This window comes from Lupinus angustifolius, chromosome LG11, assembly GCF_001865875.1.
Source record: "Lupinus angustifolius cultivar Tanjil chromosome LG11, LupAngTanjil_v1.0, whole genome shotgun sequence".
In the NCBI taxonomy this organism is placed as follows: Eukaryota; Viridiplantae; Streptophyta; class Magnoliopsida; order Fabales; family Fabaceae; genus Lupinus; species Lupinus angustifolius.
In genome coordinates, this window is record NC_032019.1 from 11,652,599 (window position 1) to 11,671,103 (window position 18,505).

Below are 18,505 nucleotides of genomic sequence, written 5' to 3' on the forward strand. Positions count from 1 at the left end.
TTTCCAAAACAATGATATATTTAGGTGGAGTTGATATTAAGAATGCTCTTTAGAACATTCCTAGAATATACTTCTTATAAATATAATGTCACAGAGTTACATTCCCATATTTTTCATTCATGTTTGAATCCTATAAATGAGAAAGTTACATTCCCATATTTGTTTCATATTTCCCATATTTTGTTTCATGTTCGGTTTATATTTTTCAAAAATAACTTGCACTAAAACAAGAGAAAAGGAGGATATGGAAATCATTTTAGATGGGTATCCACCATTTCCAATTTCCAATCACCCCTCCCACATATTTATTTGAGTTAGGGAAAGGCAACTAATATATGCATAAAACTACTAAATTCATGTAACATAAAACACTACACCCGACTAAAAGTGTATTAATCAGTCACAGCCTAAACAAAGTACAAACTGCTCAATAACAAGAAATTAAATGTCCTAACATGTGCACCTACAGAGTCCATACATATTCCGGTGCATCTTTCCTTTTCCCAGCCAATGTCCGATACAAATACATCTTCTCTACTCTCTGCCCATCTTCCACATTGCAATCTGCCTGTTCGTTTTCATTGAATATCTCCACATTTAGTCTCGGCATCTTCTTAGCTAGTATTTTGCAGGCTCCAACAGTCACTTCGCAGGATGACATCCAAAGGGATCGCATTGTTTCATACTTCCCTATGTCCATCAGAAGTGCTGCATTACCGAAAGGGCTATCTCTAATCTCAAGCTTGCGAAGTTTCTTGCATCCGTTCAAAACATAGAGCATTCCCTTGTCACTCTCTCCAGCAAAGGCAATAGACAACATTTCAAGCTGCTCAGCATACATTCCAATGTAAAGGAAAACCCGGTCAGTCAACTGGCCAGAGAGTGATAGCCGTCTAAGACACCTGCAAGACTGCACAATTGCCCCAAAACCTTCATCCAGTGGTTGCTGTGTATCAGGGTCAGGTTTTGTTGCATCAAGGATGCACAACCTGAAGCGGATAAAATTCGGGCAGTTCTTAGCCACTGTTATGAGGGCAGCATTTGTCATCTGATGGCAGAAGTAAAGTAATGAATGAAGCTTAGGACAACCCTTTGATATCGCAACCAATCCCTTTTCTGTGACCGCACCAAGATTTCCATAGGCAACAGATGGAAAAACCCTTAATTCTTGTAAATCTTTGCATGTTTTTCCTACAACACTCAGCCCTCTATCTCCAATGCAATCCATTATCTGCACAAGTTGATAAATTAGTCATATCCATCTAGAATTAACAAGAGGAAAAGATCTTATACTCTAATATATATATATATATATATATTTACCCATAGGCGTTGAAGTTTCCCACAATGGCGAATTAGTTGAATCAGCTCATTACCCTGAATTCCTGTTGCATAGCTCAGGTTTAATGACGTCAAGTTTGGGCAAACAGAATATATAGCTGAAAGGCAGTGCGGAGCAACTTCCATAAACCCTGACAAACTGGTTATTGACTTGCAGTACTTTAGAATGGCATCCTTCATATCGATGAAGATAAATAAATCGGTATCATGGACAAATGATGCAATACCCAAATCAACTAGTTGAGGCGCTGCCATCATTATCTTTGTAAGCGTAACAGGGGGTACAGAGCGGTTTAACCTTAAACTCCTAAGGTTAGGTGATCTGGCTACTAGTCTCTCGAGAGCTCCCGGATTAACCTCTCCTTTAAGGCAAGCAAAATTTAGAGAGACAAGTGATGTACAGCTTTCAGGAAAGCAACTTAGCCATTGGCCTTTGTGATCCTCGACTTCATTCTCTTGCAGGTCCAGCTCCCTAAGATACCTGTATTTCAAATAAATACAAGCAAAATGGGGAATCAAAATACATTTTTAACATCCAAAAAAAAGCCCATTCCCAATAAGCTGGATAAAATAATTTTCTCAACATCATTCTACCTAACACCACTCATACCACAAACACAATATATTCTAGTGGAAAGCATTGCAATTAAGTAAAGATAACTCTAAATAACCATAAAGAATTCACAAAATTAACAATAAACTAAAGTGAAGATAGTTCACAGTATAGCTAGAGATAGTCAACCTGAAGAAATGCTTTTCTCTAACTGGTAGCACATAGAACACAAACCCATAATCAACTAACCATTATTTATAACAAAAACAACTTTTACAGTAAAAGACAAAGATAACACCAATCAGACATTAGTTGTAATATACCTTCAATTTAACAGCTTCCACAAAATTAGAAACATCACGAAACTATCAATTGCACAAACAAACTCCACACGAAATAATGACAATAAACAATCGAATAAAACACACTTGAGGTCAAGGTGACTATATATAAAATCAACAACAGAATATTCAACCAAGTAAGTCTTTCTACCTGCAATTTGCAGCTACAGCAGCAAGGCCATCTGTGGAGAACCCTTCACAGCTAACAAGAACAAGAGACTTAAAATTCCGGAAGGACCGAGAAAGTAACTCCAGGCTCTCATCTGAGACCACCATTCTCTTCAACCTAAGCTCCTCCAATCCAACCTTGCTCTTGGCCAGTGCCTCAATCCATGGATACAAAAACCCACCCCAACCATGAGGAACCAAACTGAAGTCAGCAAAATGAGGCTTTCCCTTCAATATCAGAGATTTAAGGTCAGGAAACCTTTGAATCAACCTTTCAGGACTGATGGAGTAACAGTTCCCTATGAACACACTCTTCCTTGTGAATCTCTCTATTCTATACCAGCTTTTGCATACCAAAGATAATGCATTGCGGTCATGGTGTGACACCACAGAATCAAAAATGTGCTCTATTACCTCATCTGGAAAATAGTTCATCCTTTTTCTTTCTCCTTTTTTTCCTTTTTTTCTCACTTAGTGATCCAAAGACGCCAACTTTCAAGGAAAATTTTCATCCTCCAAAAAAGGACATAAATAAAACATGAACCCAACAAAGCAGAACTTCCTAAATTTGATGTTTTACTACACCATCACAAAAAACCAAGATCTAAACACTGAAATGCCCTGTGAAACAAGATCTTTGACTAAAAAAGAGTGAGATAATAAGATCTAGAACATCACGGAAGATCTTCCAAAAAAAACAAAATTATTCAAAACTAAAAGGGTACTGATAAAAATTGAAAATTTACATTTCCCAGCTTGGATCTGCTACAATAGGAATAACAAACAAAAAACACAATTTTCTAAGTAAAATACACCTAGAAAGAAAAAAAAATGAAGAGAAATGAAAGAAAATCAAACAGAAAAATTATGATTTTGCAAATCAAACGATGATGATGATATAAATAAAATACATAAAACAAAGGTAAAAACTTTAATAGATCTGAGAAAAATATAAGTTTTGCACAGTGTAATTTACATTATAGATCACAAAATCAATGAGAGAGAAACAGTGATAGACCCAAACCCATTTTTCTTCTGTCATTCACATGTTAAGTCTGAAAAACTCAGAGAGAGGGATAAACAAAGTTTAATTCTCAAACCCAATTGGTTGATGGGTGCAATTTGATTTAACCATGGTTAAATCATGGTAACCATTATGGTTATAGTTTTGAGGGGTTTCAGAGCATCGAATCAAACGGTGGCGTAGATTTTCATGATGGGATATGAGAGAATCTTGACCGTTGAGTGCGTGAACATGCATGTGTCTTTGTCAGTGCTTTTGAAGTGAGGCTACCATCCTGCCAAAAGTCTGAAGCATGTTACCAAAATAAAGAGAATATAAGAAAAAAGAAAAAATTGAAAACGACAATTTAGAAAAAGGATTGTAGGTTTAATGACACCTGTTTTCGGAGAAAACTACTGAAATGCCAGACCTCATTCTCTAGGGTCACTGCTATACTAGTATATTATTTATTATTTTTTGTATTATTTTATTTAAAAGATTAATAATAATTAAATATAAATAGTAAATAATATAATAATAATGTATAAAATTCATATACTATTATAATATTTTATAGTTTCCATATCATTTTATCACATCATAAATATATAATTCATTCAAGATTCACCTTAGATTGTTCTTCTTTTACTTCATCCCAAATGAAAGTTATTTTCCTATTATTAGTTCACGAGTAGAATTGAAATCCGGAGAAGATGTTATTTAGTATTGATCGGATATGGCTAGGATAGAGAATCCGGTTGAGCAACTTGTTTATGGAGATTGGTTAGAATGAAGCTTCGATCCGCCGGTGGAAGTACTTGAAAAAGTTTTCCGACGCTCAAATCAATATGAGTTTAAAGAAGGTTGATAGAGAGTAAATGTTAGCACTGAATGAGAGAGTTATTATGCTTATGAGAGTGAGTGAAGTATTTAAGATATGAGATACTTCATCTAAGGGGACACCCCGTATTTAAAGTAAATGTTGTGGCAACGTGTCATCTACCCAATGGTTGATGGTGACTTGGCAGTGAGCATTATAGGGGCGTAGCAGACTTGTCCCCGCCGCATAGTAGGTTCGTCTCTGACTGTACTGTCAGAGGGACATGTTGGAGTTGCAGTTGGTGTAGTAGAACTCAATTGGAGACACATTGAATTAGGTGTTAGGAACAATGACACTTGACGTGAGGTGACACAAACCTTCAAGTTGGACTTGTTTGGCCCAAGGGGATAGAGTGACTTTACAGGTGGTGTGGCAGAGCCCAATTGGGGGATACATTTAATGAAGTATCAACAACATTTATGAGGCTTGTGTGAGAGTGACATAAGGGTATGTTCTGTGTTTGGTCGGATGGGCCCCATCCCGGTCGGACGAGATATCTGATTTAACCAGGATGGAACAGTTGCCCTCAGTCTGTTAGAATGGACTTAACATGTTGGCAGACTCTACTTTTTCTTGGGCGATATTGGTTGTCATGGCTGATTTGAAACGAAATACCGCTCTAAAGGGAAGTGTCCTATTGTCTGGTCATATGAGCTTGCTTGACCGGAAGGGGTTAGTTGATTAGGGATATGATGTGGTATTCGGCCATACAATCAGAGTGATTGGCCTGTCCGGGAAGAATTAGTTGGCCGAAAGGATGATGTGGCACATACCTCTCCGGGATGCCAAAGGTATGTTGGTGTGATTCGAATCGTTAGGGTGATTTGGTGATAGATGGCACGTGTAGGAGTTATTGTTGTGCTTTACTAGTGGTTGATTGATGAGTGTGAAATTATGTTACATTTGCATTGCATTTAACTTGCATTTTAGGACATAATTAGGACTTTATGATTGTTTTTAGCTTTTATTTCTCTATGTTCGGGTTGAGCATGTGTTTTTGGCTATCTTGCGTAGTTTGAATGGATTGAAACAAAAAATATTAGAGATTTGGTGCAAGAAGATGAAATTTGATATTGAGGTTATGCGAAGACCAATTAAAGGGCCAAAAGAAGTCGCCTTGGAGCCTGGATCGAATAGAATCAACTTGGAGTGAAAGCGCCATATACATCGACGATCGTAGATGACATATTTTATTCCTATTTTTAGATTTGTTTTGTTGAGCTTAGCCAAATAGTTTGTAATTAGGATAAATGAGGGTTATCCCTCAAGGATAAACACACTTCACACTTTATATTACAATTCTCTAATTTAGAATTTGGTATTCTCTTCTCCACCATGAGTGAGTAATTCCCTTTGTTTTTGGATCGGGGTTATGCCCTTTTATATTCAATAAACACTTGTTCTACTTCTATTTCATTGAGTATTATGGTTTGAATCATTAAACTAAGTTTTATTCGTATCAGTTGTTTGGCCAACAAATTACACCTTTTAGATACATTGGGGAAGGACCGAGAGATGAACCCAACTACCCGATCATTCAGTTATTCAAACTAGAATCCTAATTAACGAGAGTAGTCTTAGGATTCTCGGGGGTCTCTAGAATTCACCTTGGGTTGCTACAAAGCGATTGGATGGAAAGATCCAAGTAAAGGATTCAATTGAAGTCAGACCTACTCTCGTGGTACGATTATCAATTGAATCCTTTACTTGGATCTTTCCATCCAATCGCTTTGTGGCAACCCAAGATGAATTCTAAAGACCCCCGGTAATCCTAAGACTAATATCGTGAATTAGGATTCTAGTTTGAATAACTGAATGATCAGATAGTTGAGTTACTTGATCGGAAGGGGTTAATTGGTCGTGGACATGACGTGGTATCCGACCATACATATAGAGCGATTGGCCTGTTTGGGAAGAATTAGTTCACCAGAAGGATGATGTAGCACATACCTCCCGGGTGATGTGGCAGAGTATGCCAAAGGTCTATTGGTGTGATTCAAATCTTTAGGGTGATTTGGTGATAGCTGGCACGTAGGAGTTATTGTTGTGCTTTACTAGTGGTTGATATGTGGAGGCTAGAGTCGTCTTTCGTATGAGGCATCCGAATATCAAAGGTCATGGGTCATGATGGATTGTTCCCATTCGCCACATGTCCTCATCTTGTGGTTCCTAGGGTTGAGCCTTGCTAGGGGCCTGAGTCCCACTCCCCCTATAAATAGGGGTTCCCTCCTTCATTTTCGCTTCACTTTGTTTTCTCGGAATTCTTGGAGTTTCTTCTTTCAATCTGCTGCTACCAAGCTATCTTCTTTGTTGAACCTTTTATTTGCATCCTCAATCTTACTTACTCGGTAATTCTCTCTTTCCCCCTTTTACCTATTATTTTTAATAATTGTGTCTTTATGGACCCTTGTGCCGAGCATGACTTGAGCTCTGATGAGGTGGTGGTCTTGCCCAGACCTCCATCATCTTTCACTTCTTGGTCAACATATCATCGTCAGCGTACGAGTTTCTTCTCTGCCCATGGTTATGGACGGAGAGACCTTTCGTTCTCGTCGTTACTAGGTAACTGTAAGAGGGGAAGGGTCAAAAGTAATACTACAACTCTAGACCGAGCAACATTTCTTAAGAAGTGGCGAACGGTCCTAGATGGGATATCCAGTTCAGATTCTAACACTTCCTCTAGTGACAGGTTGACAATAGGGAGAAATTTCGTTGATCGAGCTAATCTGTTCATAATCCTGGAGGCGTTGATCCATCCAGATTCACAATACTGATGGGTGGACCCTGAGGTGTTGGGCATTCCCAATTCTTGCACGGGTCCTGCCCGACCGGACATTGACGTCTTAGTCAAGCCGACCAATGACATTTGCTGGTACGTGCTGGGGCTGATGATAGAGTATGCCAAGACCTCTTGGCAGAGACTGGGAACAAATGGAGTTTCTACATGTACGAGTACATCACTTGCAGGATTGGAGTGAAGATACCCTTCGACGGGTGGTATGTCGCCATTCTGAGGCACCTCTAGGTGGCACCGTCTCAACTGCACCTGAATATCTAGGGATTCATTCGGGCTTTCAAGCTCTTTTGTGAGGTAATGGAGTTGCCCTGTACGATCTGGTTCTTCTTCTAGATGTTCTAAGTGACTCATAGTACCAACAAAGATGAGAACCAATACAGTTGTTGGGGATGGACGTGCCTCCAATAAAAGAACAAACACACCCTCTTCCATCCCTTTGAGGGATCGATAAAGAATTGGAAGGCCAGTTTTTACTAGGTAGAGGCTCATGGGAGCCGCCATACGTCGGCCTATAGGTCGGATGGGAAGCCCTTAGTCTATTTCTCCTAAGGTGGTGGTATCCATCAATAGTCGGCTAACAAGTTCAGCTACTCCTACGTGTACCTGGATGCGCGAGAGGCATATGTGATAGAGGAGATGTTGGAATGGGTGGAGACTAGTAAAACCCTTGGATGCTATGCCCTAGCGTAGGGCGACTCGACTTTTTAGGGGTTGGTCGGTTAGTTCCTTGCTCGATTTTTCGGGGTTAACTTAGTTGTGTTTTTATAATGTGCATCTGACTTTCTTTTGTCGATTTTTTCAGCAGCTAAGATGGGTGATGGAGTGGACTGGAGCAACTAAGCTGGTGCTTCCAAGCAAGCACGGACAAGCTCGCCGACTCCATGAGTAGGGTAACTTGGGGAGAGGTTCGCCCTTTGGCGAGCACTAGAGGTTCGTCTTTCTTCCGGGCCTAGTTCGGGGCAAGGGGCTCCAACTGGTACACTGAGTCGCCAACCCGAGTCATCGGTCACTCCTCCTGATGCGGATTCAACGGGGTTCCCCGTCATTTCATCTAAAGAGGAAGCCGCTGCCTCGGCTCGCTGAAGGTTCGGAAAGGGAAAGTCCATTGCTTGCTCGGATAAGGGGAAAGGAAAGTCCCAAGCTCGACACATCTACGTCATCCCATAGGAGGTGTATAGCAACCTGATGAATCTAGACATTAGGGAGGTGATGGACGACACGCCTTTGCCAACACTGTTGAAGCGGTTGAGGTTGACTAGCATCATGGTTGCCTCAGTTGCTAAGTACTTTGAGACCGAGGGAGTCTTGACTGCCTGGGTGGGGGATGAAACCCTCTTTAACCTTCAGCACTCGGCGGAACTCTAGGAGCTGAAGGAAAAGCATGCAGGGTTGTGAAGTCCATGGAGGATCAGACTTTAACCATTGGGGATGAGCTTTCGAAGATGAGATCCCATCTGATGGACGCTCGGGAAGCTGCTCTTATTGCCCAAGAGAACCTGAGTGTGGCATAATGGGAACTAATGGCCCATACTGAGCGTTTTAAGTGGTTTGAGGCCGAGAAACTTCATCTTACTAATCAGTTGAAGCTCTTGGTGGGGCGGGTAGAGTCTGCTTAGGCGGAGATCGACGATCTGGCCCAAGAGGTTGCTCTTCTACGGGAGTAGCGGAAGCAACTAGAGGTTGAAGCTGATGATGTTGTGAATGTCAGGTGGCACAACGCCTTGGCCTAGGCCCGTCTAGTGTATCCGAAGCAGGATTGGTCTTGGACTCGCTTGGATGCCCGAGTGACCAGTGAGAGGGACCTGGTCACAGAGGAGGATGGGGTCCTAGTAAAGCTGCTGGTGTCGGGCGGGGAGGGGTTGATTGGAAGATCTTTTGTTTCTATTTGCATTTTGCTTTCCTTTTGATGTAATAGAGGTAGGATTTGTACCTGTCGTACTGGCTTTTTATTAATGAAAATTTTCTGATTTCCTAATACCTTGTTTGTATCGAATGAACGTCTTTTATTATTTTCTTAATATTTGCAAGTGATTGGGGATCAGAACATAGTTTGGAAATGAATGGATAGAGTGAATAAACAAATAAATAAAAACTTGAGACTTATCCGACTTTGGCGATTAATAAAATATTAATTGGGTAACTGTTGACTTCTTGATCTGAGGCGCTCATTGTCTGGCATTGGGTAAACAATTGAGTCCATAATTGTGAACCAAGTAATCTTTGTCTGGATTTAGGTGTATAATGTGAAAGTAACAACTAAATGCACAATCGTGAAACAAACTAACTAAAGACCGCCATCAAAGTAGGCTAAGGCTTTTGAGGGTCGTTTGTTGGGTATCAGCCAAGGGAAACTTGTCGTGTGAAAAAATGTTTATTTCTTAAGAAAATGTTTATTTTGATATTTATTTATTAGTGAAAATATGTTTGTTATTAGTTTTAGGATTTAGTCGAGTGAAAAGAAACGGCGTAGCACGACCTTTCGAATATGAATTGAGGACGAGCAGCGTTTTCTCGACCCTCCTCCATCTTTGATTAACTCCCAAAATTATTTTATTCTAAAAAATGTTATTAATAATATTGTCATGTTTTATTTTTGTAATGTGATTTTGAAATTTATAATTAGAAATAACTTTATTCAATTTAAAAATTTATTGAGTAATTGTTACATAGAGAATTTTATTGGTTGTTAAAACGGGTTATATTCATTTCTATTATGATTTATTCCTAAAAATATTTGCATAATTATTTATTGTTGTTGAATTTAGGTTTCACAACAAGAAAAAATGTTTGATAAGATTATGCCTTGTTTATTAAATAGTTGTGGTTTATAGTTAAGTAGGAATAAATAAAACAAAAATAAAATGAAAAAATAAAATATCGAAGATACCTCATTTAATGTTGAAACTAGACTTGTTGCATGTTAGAGAAGGATTGACTTGAATAAAGAGAATACAATAGCTACAATGAACTCATTCACATGAGATTATACACTAGGATATGCAGTTTTGATCTAGTACAGTTATGACGACGTGAGGATGAGCAACACTTTTGGCAATGAACCAACCTCACAAGATCAGAACTCTCACAATATTTATCTCTTTCTCTCTTCTTTTTTTCCTTTTTAGAATTGTCTTTTCTTAGATGTTATGGAATGTTTTCCTGAGAATGCTTTATTGAATATTTTTTGGAATTGTTGGGAATTCGAATGAATTTTGTCGAATGATTTTTTTGGATTACTGTGTATAGAAGATTTTGATGTTGTTATGGGTGGTATAAATACTTTTTTGGATTCCTTTTGTGTGCACCTCCCTCTTTTTCTTTGGTGAATAAGATACTTTATTTATAGACTAGGATTTACCACATGTACTTAATGAGTAGAATATTTCTCATTAATTCATTAGATGAGGTTAAAGGAAATAAATCAGATTTGTGTTTAAAAATGCAACATAATCAAATTGATTTCAAATTTGCTTTTTTTGATTTGATTTTCTTATTCTCATATTGGAACCTTAATTTACTTGATTCCAAATCTCTAAAGATTTATTTTTTCATCAAGTCAAATATCCAAAGATTATTTTTTATAATCAAAATGATTTGCAACACAATCAAATTGATATGAAATTCTCTAATCTTAATTTGATTTGTATATTTCTTGATTACAATATTTAACTCATTTGATTGATTTGCAACCTTGATTTATTTGATTCCAAATTTCTAAAGATTTAATTTTCTAATTAAATTGATTTGTGCAACACAATTAGATTGATAAGAAATTCTCTAATTTGATTTAATTTGCATATTTTCATATTGCAATCTTGATTTGATTTTTGAATTCTTAAAGATTTAGTTATTGATATGATTCAGATTACATATTTTCAAATCTTTAATTCATTCGCTTTTTTATTTATATTTATTATTATTATTTTTGGAATAATTTGAAAAAACCAGTTTTTGAGAATTCAGTTACTTTAAATTTGAATTTTAGTTAATCTAATAACTTACATTTAGGAACCTTAACCATTGATTTAGTTATTATTTTTAGAAAACCAAATTTTTGAATTCTATTACGGTTTATTTAAAAAAGTTTTGGGCTTTTTCTAGACCACACAAAATTGGGTGTTCACAACTCATATACTATTTGTATTTATTTATACAATATACCATATTTTGCTTAACTTAATTATAGTTATACTTTTTTTTATAATAAAAATCACTCATTTCTCATACAGAGTAGTCAGTGTAATGTATGTATAAATATTAAGGGGCTTTGGTAGGTATAAAAAATGGAAGGGTAATTTGTGTGATTTCGATAAAACTCAGAGGGTGTCATATAATTTACTCTATATAAAATTGTGATTGTATGAACGGTTGTCATATAAATTTCAGTCCTATAATTATTCATAGAAGGTTAAAATTAAAATTAAGTTAATAATCATATGATTATTAACTAATATATGATAAATCATATGATTATTTAATTAATATATAATATTTGTTACCTAATAATTAATCTCTCACTTCCTATATATATCTATATAATCATCCCCATTTCATTAGAAAGTATATTTGTAGGCTCAAATGCAATTTGTTATCCTTCAATTTTAGCACATGTATAAAGTTCGTTTTGGGCATTTTTGTGTGGACAATTATGGTCCTCAAACTTTTCAATTATACAATGTTAATCTCTTCCTCATTTTGTCATGTCTATCCTAGACATTAGCCACATAAGCTTGTTTGGGTTTTTTTTGACGAAAGCTTAACCAATAAAGTTAACATTGCATAATAGGAGAAATTTGAGGACAAAAAGGCACACAAAAAATCAGGACTAATGAAGCTAACAAAGCAATTAAAACTAACATTAGGCAGAATAAGGGTCTTTAGGAGAGGATGGAGAGAGGACAAAATAATGACTAGTGTTGCATACATGGTATATTATATACTGAAAACGACTAGTGTTTTAGGTACAGGGCTGGTCATAACTTATCTGAGGCTCTGTACGATTAAAAAAAGTGGACATAAATTTATTAAAAGAATTATAGACAAGGGAAAATTATGACTACAAGTTATCACACTTTATGTGTTAAGAGATTTACCAACAAAATTAATTTTTTTATACTATATAAAATTTAACACCAAAAGTTGAACAAAACATCAATTTACAAATTTCAACGAGCCTTAAAATTTTAATCATATCGTCTCTATTATCATGTTTATCAAAGGAACTTAAAAGTAGAGCTATAAAACATAATAAAATCATTATATGATCTATAACAATCAACATATTAACGAAAAAACAGGAAAATTAAAATTATTATTTTTAAATGAAATCTTATCATTGCGAGCCCTGGGCGGTTCCAGCATCCCCTGCGCAGGGCCGGCCCTGGGCTTAAGACTGGTGATTCTTTAGACATCATTAACCTAAGGACCATATATTTGCCATGAAAGAAGTATATAATATAGTTACATTCTCATCTTACAGAGAAACAGGGTAAATGCCAGCAATGATAGAAAAGTCTAGTCTCTATATATAATCCTCAGCTACACTCCACACAATTATATTTTTGACAAAGAAAAGCAAACACATAGTCCTAATCACTAAACACAACATTGGCAAAGCTATCAAAGCATTGATAAGCAAAGCAAGGTAACATGTACACATCATAATTTTCATACATAAAAGAAGAACAGACGTTTGATGAGTCAAATAGAAATAATGATTAGTCAGAATCAGGAAGGGATGCTCTTGTGCGTCACAAATGGTAATTCATGCTTTATGAAAATACAACCCAAAGTAGTATCATTTAGGCATGTAATTCCAGCTTTTGAACCGAACACAGTGACTCAAGAGTCATGAGTTTGAGCAAGTTTGACCGAATTTCCTCAAGGCCAAGATTGAGACCGAGTCAACTCGATTCCATCACCTAGGCACCAAGATAACTCTCGAGTTTGACAACAAGGAAGCTAATTATGAAAGCGCAATATGTCAAGAGTGCACTTATGCTTGCCTATATTTTGATGAAGACAAATGACTTAGTGAAAGCTTAGAAACAACTCAACAAATCAATATGCCAAAGATTCAAGAGCTTCATATCTAGACTAGAGTCTTAGATGTGTCTTAGTTATTGAGTCTAGGTTAGGTAAACCTAGATGCAAATCTCACAAAGTCTAAAAACTATCATATCATTTACATGAGACATGCCATCTAGTTATCTTGCTGTTGTACCACCAAAGAGATCAAAAAGTCATCACCAAGACTTGAAGGTCTTGAGTTTAGAGCATACTCTTGGCTGGGGCTGGATCGTAGGAAAGGTTTTCCTAGGCGATTGGGTAAGGACAAACCATGGTAGAGGTTCTGGGAACTCAAGAAGGGAGTGTTCAAGGTCTTGTAATTGAAAGTGTGTTTGTAAGACACATTGGTTTCAATTTTAGCGAAGAAAAATCTCCCGGATCAGAGGGGAGGACTGGATGTAGTTTTGCAGTGGACCGTAAAACAAACCAGTATAAAAACCTTGTTACAAGTTGTTTCTTTCCCTTATCTCTTTACTATTTTTATCTTCTTTTAATTGCCTATTGTAGCTGATATTTTGAATATAGCATTACTGCCAAATAAAAATAATTTGTGTTCAAATATATCTGCTATATCATCTCTGTATAATCTGTAATTGGCTATGTAATTGAGCCAGTCAGCAACTGCTAATTTTGTGCAACTTAATCGATTAAGTCATAGCTTTAATCGATTAAATGGGCAAGTTTCCAGAATAGGGCTTTGGTGCAAATAGCAGTAAGTGGGAACCGCGACACCTATTCAACCTTCTAGGTATATTCTATCATTGATACCTAACAAATTAGTTGTTTGTCATTGTGGTGAAAGTTTTGCTTTTGACAATTACTTTCTTTATCTTTTTCTTTTAAAATATACTACTGTAAAAAATTAAAAGCAGCTATTAGAAGGACATGATTCTATTTAAAAACTACTCTCTCTATCCCATAAAGATGGTAAAATTTGTACTAAAGATAATAAATTTCTTTACTATATGGGATGGAGGTAGTAAAAATTTGAAGAAAAAGATCTTCTTTCTCTCCTTTGGTTAAGGAGAGAATTTAAGAAGAAAGAGTAAAAAAGGAAGTAGGACCCACCAAAAAAATTTCTTCTCTCATGAAGAGAAAATGAAAGAGGAAGAGTGAAAGAGTAAAATCACTCATTTCTCTTCTTTTTCTATACAACCAAACAACCTAAAACTTTACTCTATTTCTCATCTTTTTGACTCTCTTTCTCACATATTTCTCTCTTCTTCCTATCTTCCCTCCAACCAAATGAATCATTAGTGTAAAAGCAAACAGCAAGGTATACATTGTCTGATTTTGGGGCGATAGGTTCTAGTTGTGAAAAGTGAAAACAACCAGAATCATAACTGATCATACACCAAACACAACAGACGGGAATCTCATGCACTATGCTACACTATTTTTCTTCAATTTCAACTTCTACTTCCCGAGAGAAACACCAGTTTCATGCTTCTCACTAATCTGCTTCTGCAGCCACTTACAAGCATTTATTTTTTGGCTCCCTCGAAAAATAAAAGAAATGTTATTTAACTAGAAAAGCAACTTTTGTTGATTTCACAACACAACCAATCAGGATCAAAGTGCTGTGTCCTTCAAGCATCTGATCAATTGTAAAAAAATTATGATTGAACATGTCAATAAAATCTGAAGCTAATTTGTCTTCAACCGTAAGAATCATAACGACTAGGCTAAACAAATATCATCCATTTCTTACAAACTAATGGTATGAAAGGGAAGTAATCGAAAAATAGGTTAGTCAGAATTTAAGAATCTAACTGAAGATCACCAGCAATCTGCATCCTCAATCCAAGTACATAATGTAATCAGCAAGACGTTCAATTTTGTGATATAAAATTCTTCATAAGAATGAATGTCTTTAATGAACAGCGTAAAAGGCTATTTCAAAGAAAATTTTACCATGGGGGAAGCAACCTTCCACTAACTACCCACGAAAGCTGTTTTCAAACTTTATCAAAAGGAATGAAAATATAATGTTGATGGTGCTTTATCATCTAAAATCTAACATTGAGGAAAATAAACAGATGGCCTTTTTATAGTTCTCAGACTCATTTCCAACAATTTAAGTGAAAAGCACAATAACAAACAAGTTCTCCTTGCAAACAATAGAACATACAATTGAAGAGGGAAGAGGAATGATGAACATGCAAATAACAGAGCCTTGGAAAAGAAACTGAGGGAAAACTTCCTTCTAGGATTTTAGTCTTCAGAAACACAAATATTAAATAGTTCAGAATTTTTTCTTCAAACTAAGCACAACCAGAAGGCCTCCTAAGAGTCTGTAACAGCTTTAGATCACATGCCCTAAAGAAGTCAACATTAAAGATTTCAAGCCATCTCCATCTCAAGTATTTTGTTATTCAAGGAGTAAGGTGAAATCAATAGTCGATTCCTCATTACATATTCCATGTTAACTGAGTGAATAGTCCAATATACTTGACCTCATAGTTCTAAATTGCAGGGTGCAGACTTTATGACATGATGTGACCGCAACATCTTAGTTATGGAAGCTGCAGCAACCATATCAAGCCGTGATTGTACACTGCATTGGTCGTAATTGGCCTGCTTCAGCTCACAATGACCGAAATGCAACCATGAGCGCGATTTAAAATCATGCTTCACCTTACCCTTTAAAGGACAACAGAAATCTCCATGGCCATAGTTCTCACTTCTTAATAATATTCAAATTACCAAGCACATACAAGCAAAAGTAAATTGAAATAATAATAATATAGAAAAAGTTAAGCCCTTAATTGCATAATTTGAGTAACAGTTCCCAAACAAAAAAAAGGCATTGTTCTAAAACATAATAGTTCTAGGATCTCAACTCAAATACAAGTAATAATCCTAACAGAACTAACCCAATAAGTGAGTCCAGTTCTCCAAAACCTTACTAACCTCCATGTTTAGCCCTTAAGCATCGCTATCGTCGCTATCATCATCGTCCACATCAGCATTCCCTCTATCACCAGCAATGTGCACTCCAGGATGAGCTGTTCGCCTCCGAGTCCTCGACGGAAGAATGTTATTCAAATCCACCTCCGCAAGCGGATCATCAGAAAAATCACTGTCATCACCCGATAGGCCCCCTCCAGAATCATCATCATTGTCGTCACTGTCATCTTCCTCCTCTTCAATCAATTTCCCTTTCCCCTTGATATCACGAATAACCTTTTTCCCCTTTCGGTCCACCTCATTAGACTCCTCCTCATCATCATCATCATCATTGTCATCCTCATCCTCATCCTCATCTCCATCTTCATCTTCATCGTCAGCATCCTCATCCACCACGTCATCGTCATCATTCAGGGCAACATCGGACTCGGTTTTCTCCGAATTGCTGTAGTTGTTTGAAGCGAGGCTGGGTTGTAGGGTTTGATCAATTGCAGGCTTTGGAATTTTCTTTGAAACGTCTTCGGTATCTTCGGGCTTGCGCTTGGAAGTGAATGTGGGTTCTTCATTGTCCTTGAGTTCAGCCATGAATGATGGTACAAGAGTTCTTCCTTCGGCGTGGGGACGAATTAGGGTTTAGTTGAGGGATATGTCACCGATTGATTAATCTTGAGTTACTAGTCCTTAGTAGCCCTCGCTGAATTAACTACAATTTTTCCATGAGATAAATATCTATGCAATATTAATGGTATGAGTTATAAATCATTTATATTTTATTAATATTAATTATTTAAAATATAAATTAATGTGTTTGATATAGTGAATGAGTATAAATCTACATACGGTTCGTATATAGATGTTATACATATTTTTATTCTACTAAAATGTTAAGAGAAAAAATACATACTTTGAAATTGTATGAGTTTGATACACTGTCATTCTATCTAATTGATCATTATTAATTTTTTTAAAAATGATATAATAATTATGTAGAAATCTTTACACTAAAAATGTATATATTAAAATCAAATTTTATGATATGATTGGTTTAGAAAGAAAAAAGAATGAAAAAAAGTTCAATGAATGAAAAGAGTTAGAAACTGGGTGAAAAATTAGTTATTTAGTTAAAAAAACTGAATTAAAGAAAGTCATAATTTGTCTCTCCTCTTGTTTGGTTGTTTATAAAGTGAAAGGAAAAGAAAAAAATATTTGTGAAATAAAATAAACACCTCAAATAAGAAATGTCATATTTACAACAATATTTTTCTTACTACTTTATTTTTAATATGTGCAAAATGTAGGAGATCCATACATTTTTTTATCAAACTAACTTAAAGAAGTACAAATATCACACAAACATTTTTATAGACAAAACATCATGAGTAGAAAAAAATCTAAATATATTGATTTGTGTATCACATGAGGAATAAAATAACAATTAAAGGAAACACACTTCTAAAAAGGAATAATACAAATATATCCCCCATCAAATAATAAGTTTTTCAAAAACTAAATAAAAAAGAAAATAAAATAAAAAACAAATAAACTTTGTTATTGGCAAAACATTCATATTATACCATAAAAAGAAATGACTTTTACAAAGATTGAATAAAAAAAAAATAGGGTTGCATGAATTAAAACAAGTAGAAAAAGTAGTACATTCTTTGATTGGAATTAGAAAAGTTAAAAACTGAATTAGAATGTTAAAATTTTGTTGTCTTTGTTGTTGTAGTGACAAACTCATTTTAAGGAGAAAATGAATTAGAGGAGAACAAAGAAAAATGTGTGTTTGACTAGAGAATAGAAGAAAAGTGAGAGTTTAAATATAAAACAAATGTATTGTGGTTATTTTAACAAAAAATAATTATTTTCCATGTGTTTTCCCCTCCCATTTAAGAAGAAAATATTTTAGCATGAGATTCAAACATTTTTTCTTCTCCTCCTCTTTTCATTTGGGAGCCAAATAAGTGAAAAGTTATTTTCCCTCCCTTTTTTCTTTCATCCCTTTTCATTTCTCTTATTTCTAGGGGTGTAAAAATTCGGTTCGGTTCGGTTTTTGGTGCATTTTAGTGACCGAACCGATCAAAAACATATGGTTCGGTTCCGCTCAATTAACCGCAACTTTAACTATAAGAACCGAACCGAACCGAACCGCTCTTGAATGGTTCGGTTCGGTTCCATGGTTTTTACATTTACTTTTTATAAAAAAAAATATTTCATCAATTGAAAATTCAAAATGTATTACAAGAGATATTGTTTATCATAAAAGGATAAACATTACTACTATTATTATAAAAAATTATGAATCATATATAACAATACACTTCATGATTAGTAACATATATATCAATTAGTAAAATATATAATAGTTACATTTATAACCTTACATTTCATAATTAGTAACACATGTAACAATAGATGTATAACAATATATGATTCATAATTT

General features: G+C 35.6%; 2 protein-coding genes across 2 annotated transcripts; both read right to left on the reverse strand.

Moving 5' to 3' along the window:
• On the reverse strand, positions 315 to 3,704 carry LOC109360634 (protein AUXIN SIGNALING F-BOX 3-like). The gene is made up of 3 exons (XM_019605666.1): positions 2,387 to 3,704; positions 1,324 to 1,822; positions 315 to 1,231 (listed from the first exon to the last, which is right to left on the reverse strand). Exons 1-3 carry the CDS (start codon positions 2,836 to 2,838, stop codon positions 464 to 466), a joined length of 1,719 nt encoding a protein of 572 aa, XP_019461211.1. The 5' UTR covers positions 2,839 to 3,704; the 3' UTR covers positions 315 to 463.
• On the reverse strand, positions 15,879 to 16,768 carry LOC109359118 (prostatic spermine-binding protein). Its single transcript, XM_019603655.1, has one exon. The coding sequence runs from the start codon at positions 16,645 to 16,647 to the stop codon at positions 16,081 to 16,083; it is 567 nt and encodes a 188-aa protein (XP_019459200.1). The 5' UTR covers positions 16,648 to 16,768; the 3' UTR covers positions 15,879 to 16,080.

Coding starts and splice junctions, on each gene's coding strand:
- LOC109360634 (XM_019605666.1), bottom strand. CDS start 2,838: ATGAACTATTTTCCAGATGAGGTAATAGAGCACATTTTTGATTCTGTG. Junction 1,823..2,386: donor GCTGTAGCTGCAAATTGCAG/GTAGAAAGACTT, acceptor TTTGAAATACAG/GTATCTTAGGGAGCTGGACC. Junction 1,232..1,323: donor GGAAACTTCAACGCCTATGG/GTAAATATATAT, acceptor CAACTTGTGCAG/ATAATGGATTGCATTGGAGA.
- LOC109359118 (XM_019603655.1), bottom strand. CDS start 16,647: ATGGCTGAACTCAAGGACAATGAAGAACCCACATTCACTTCCAAGCGC.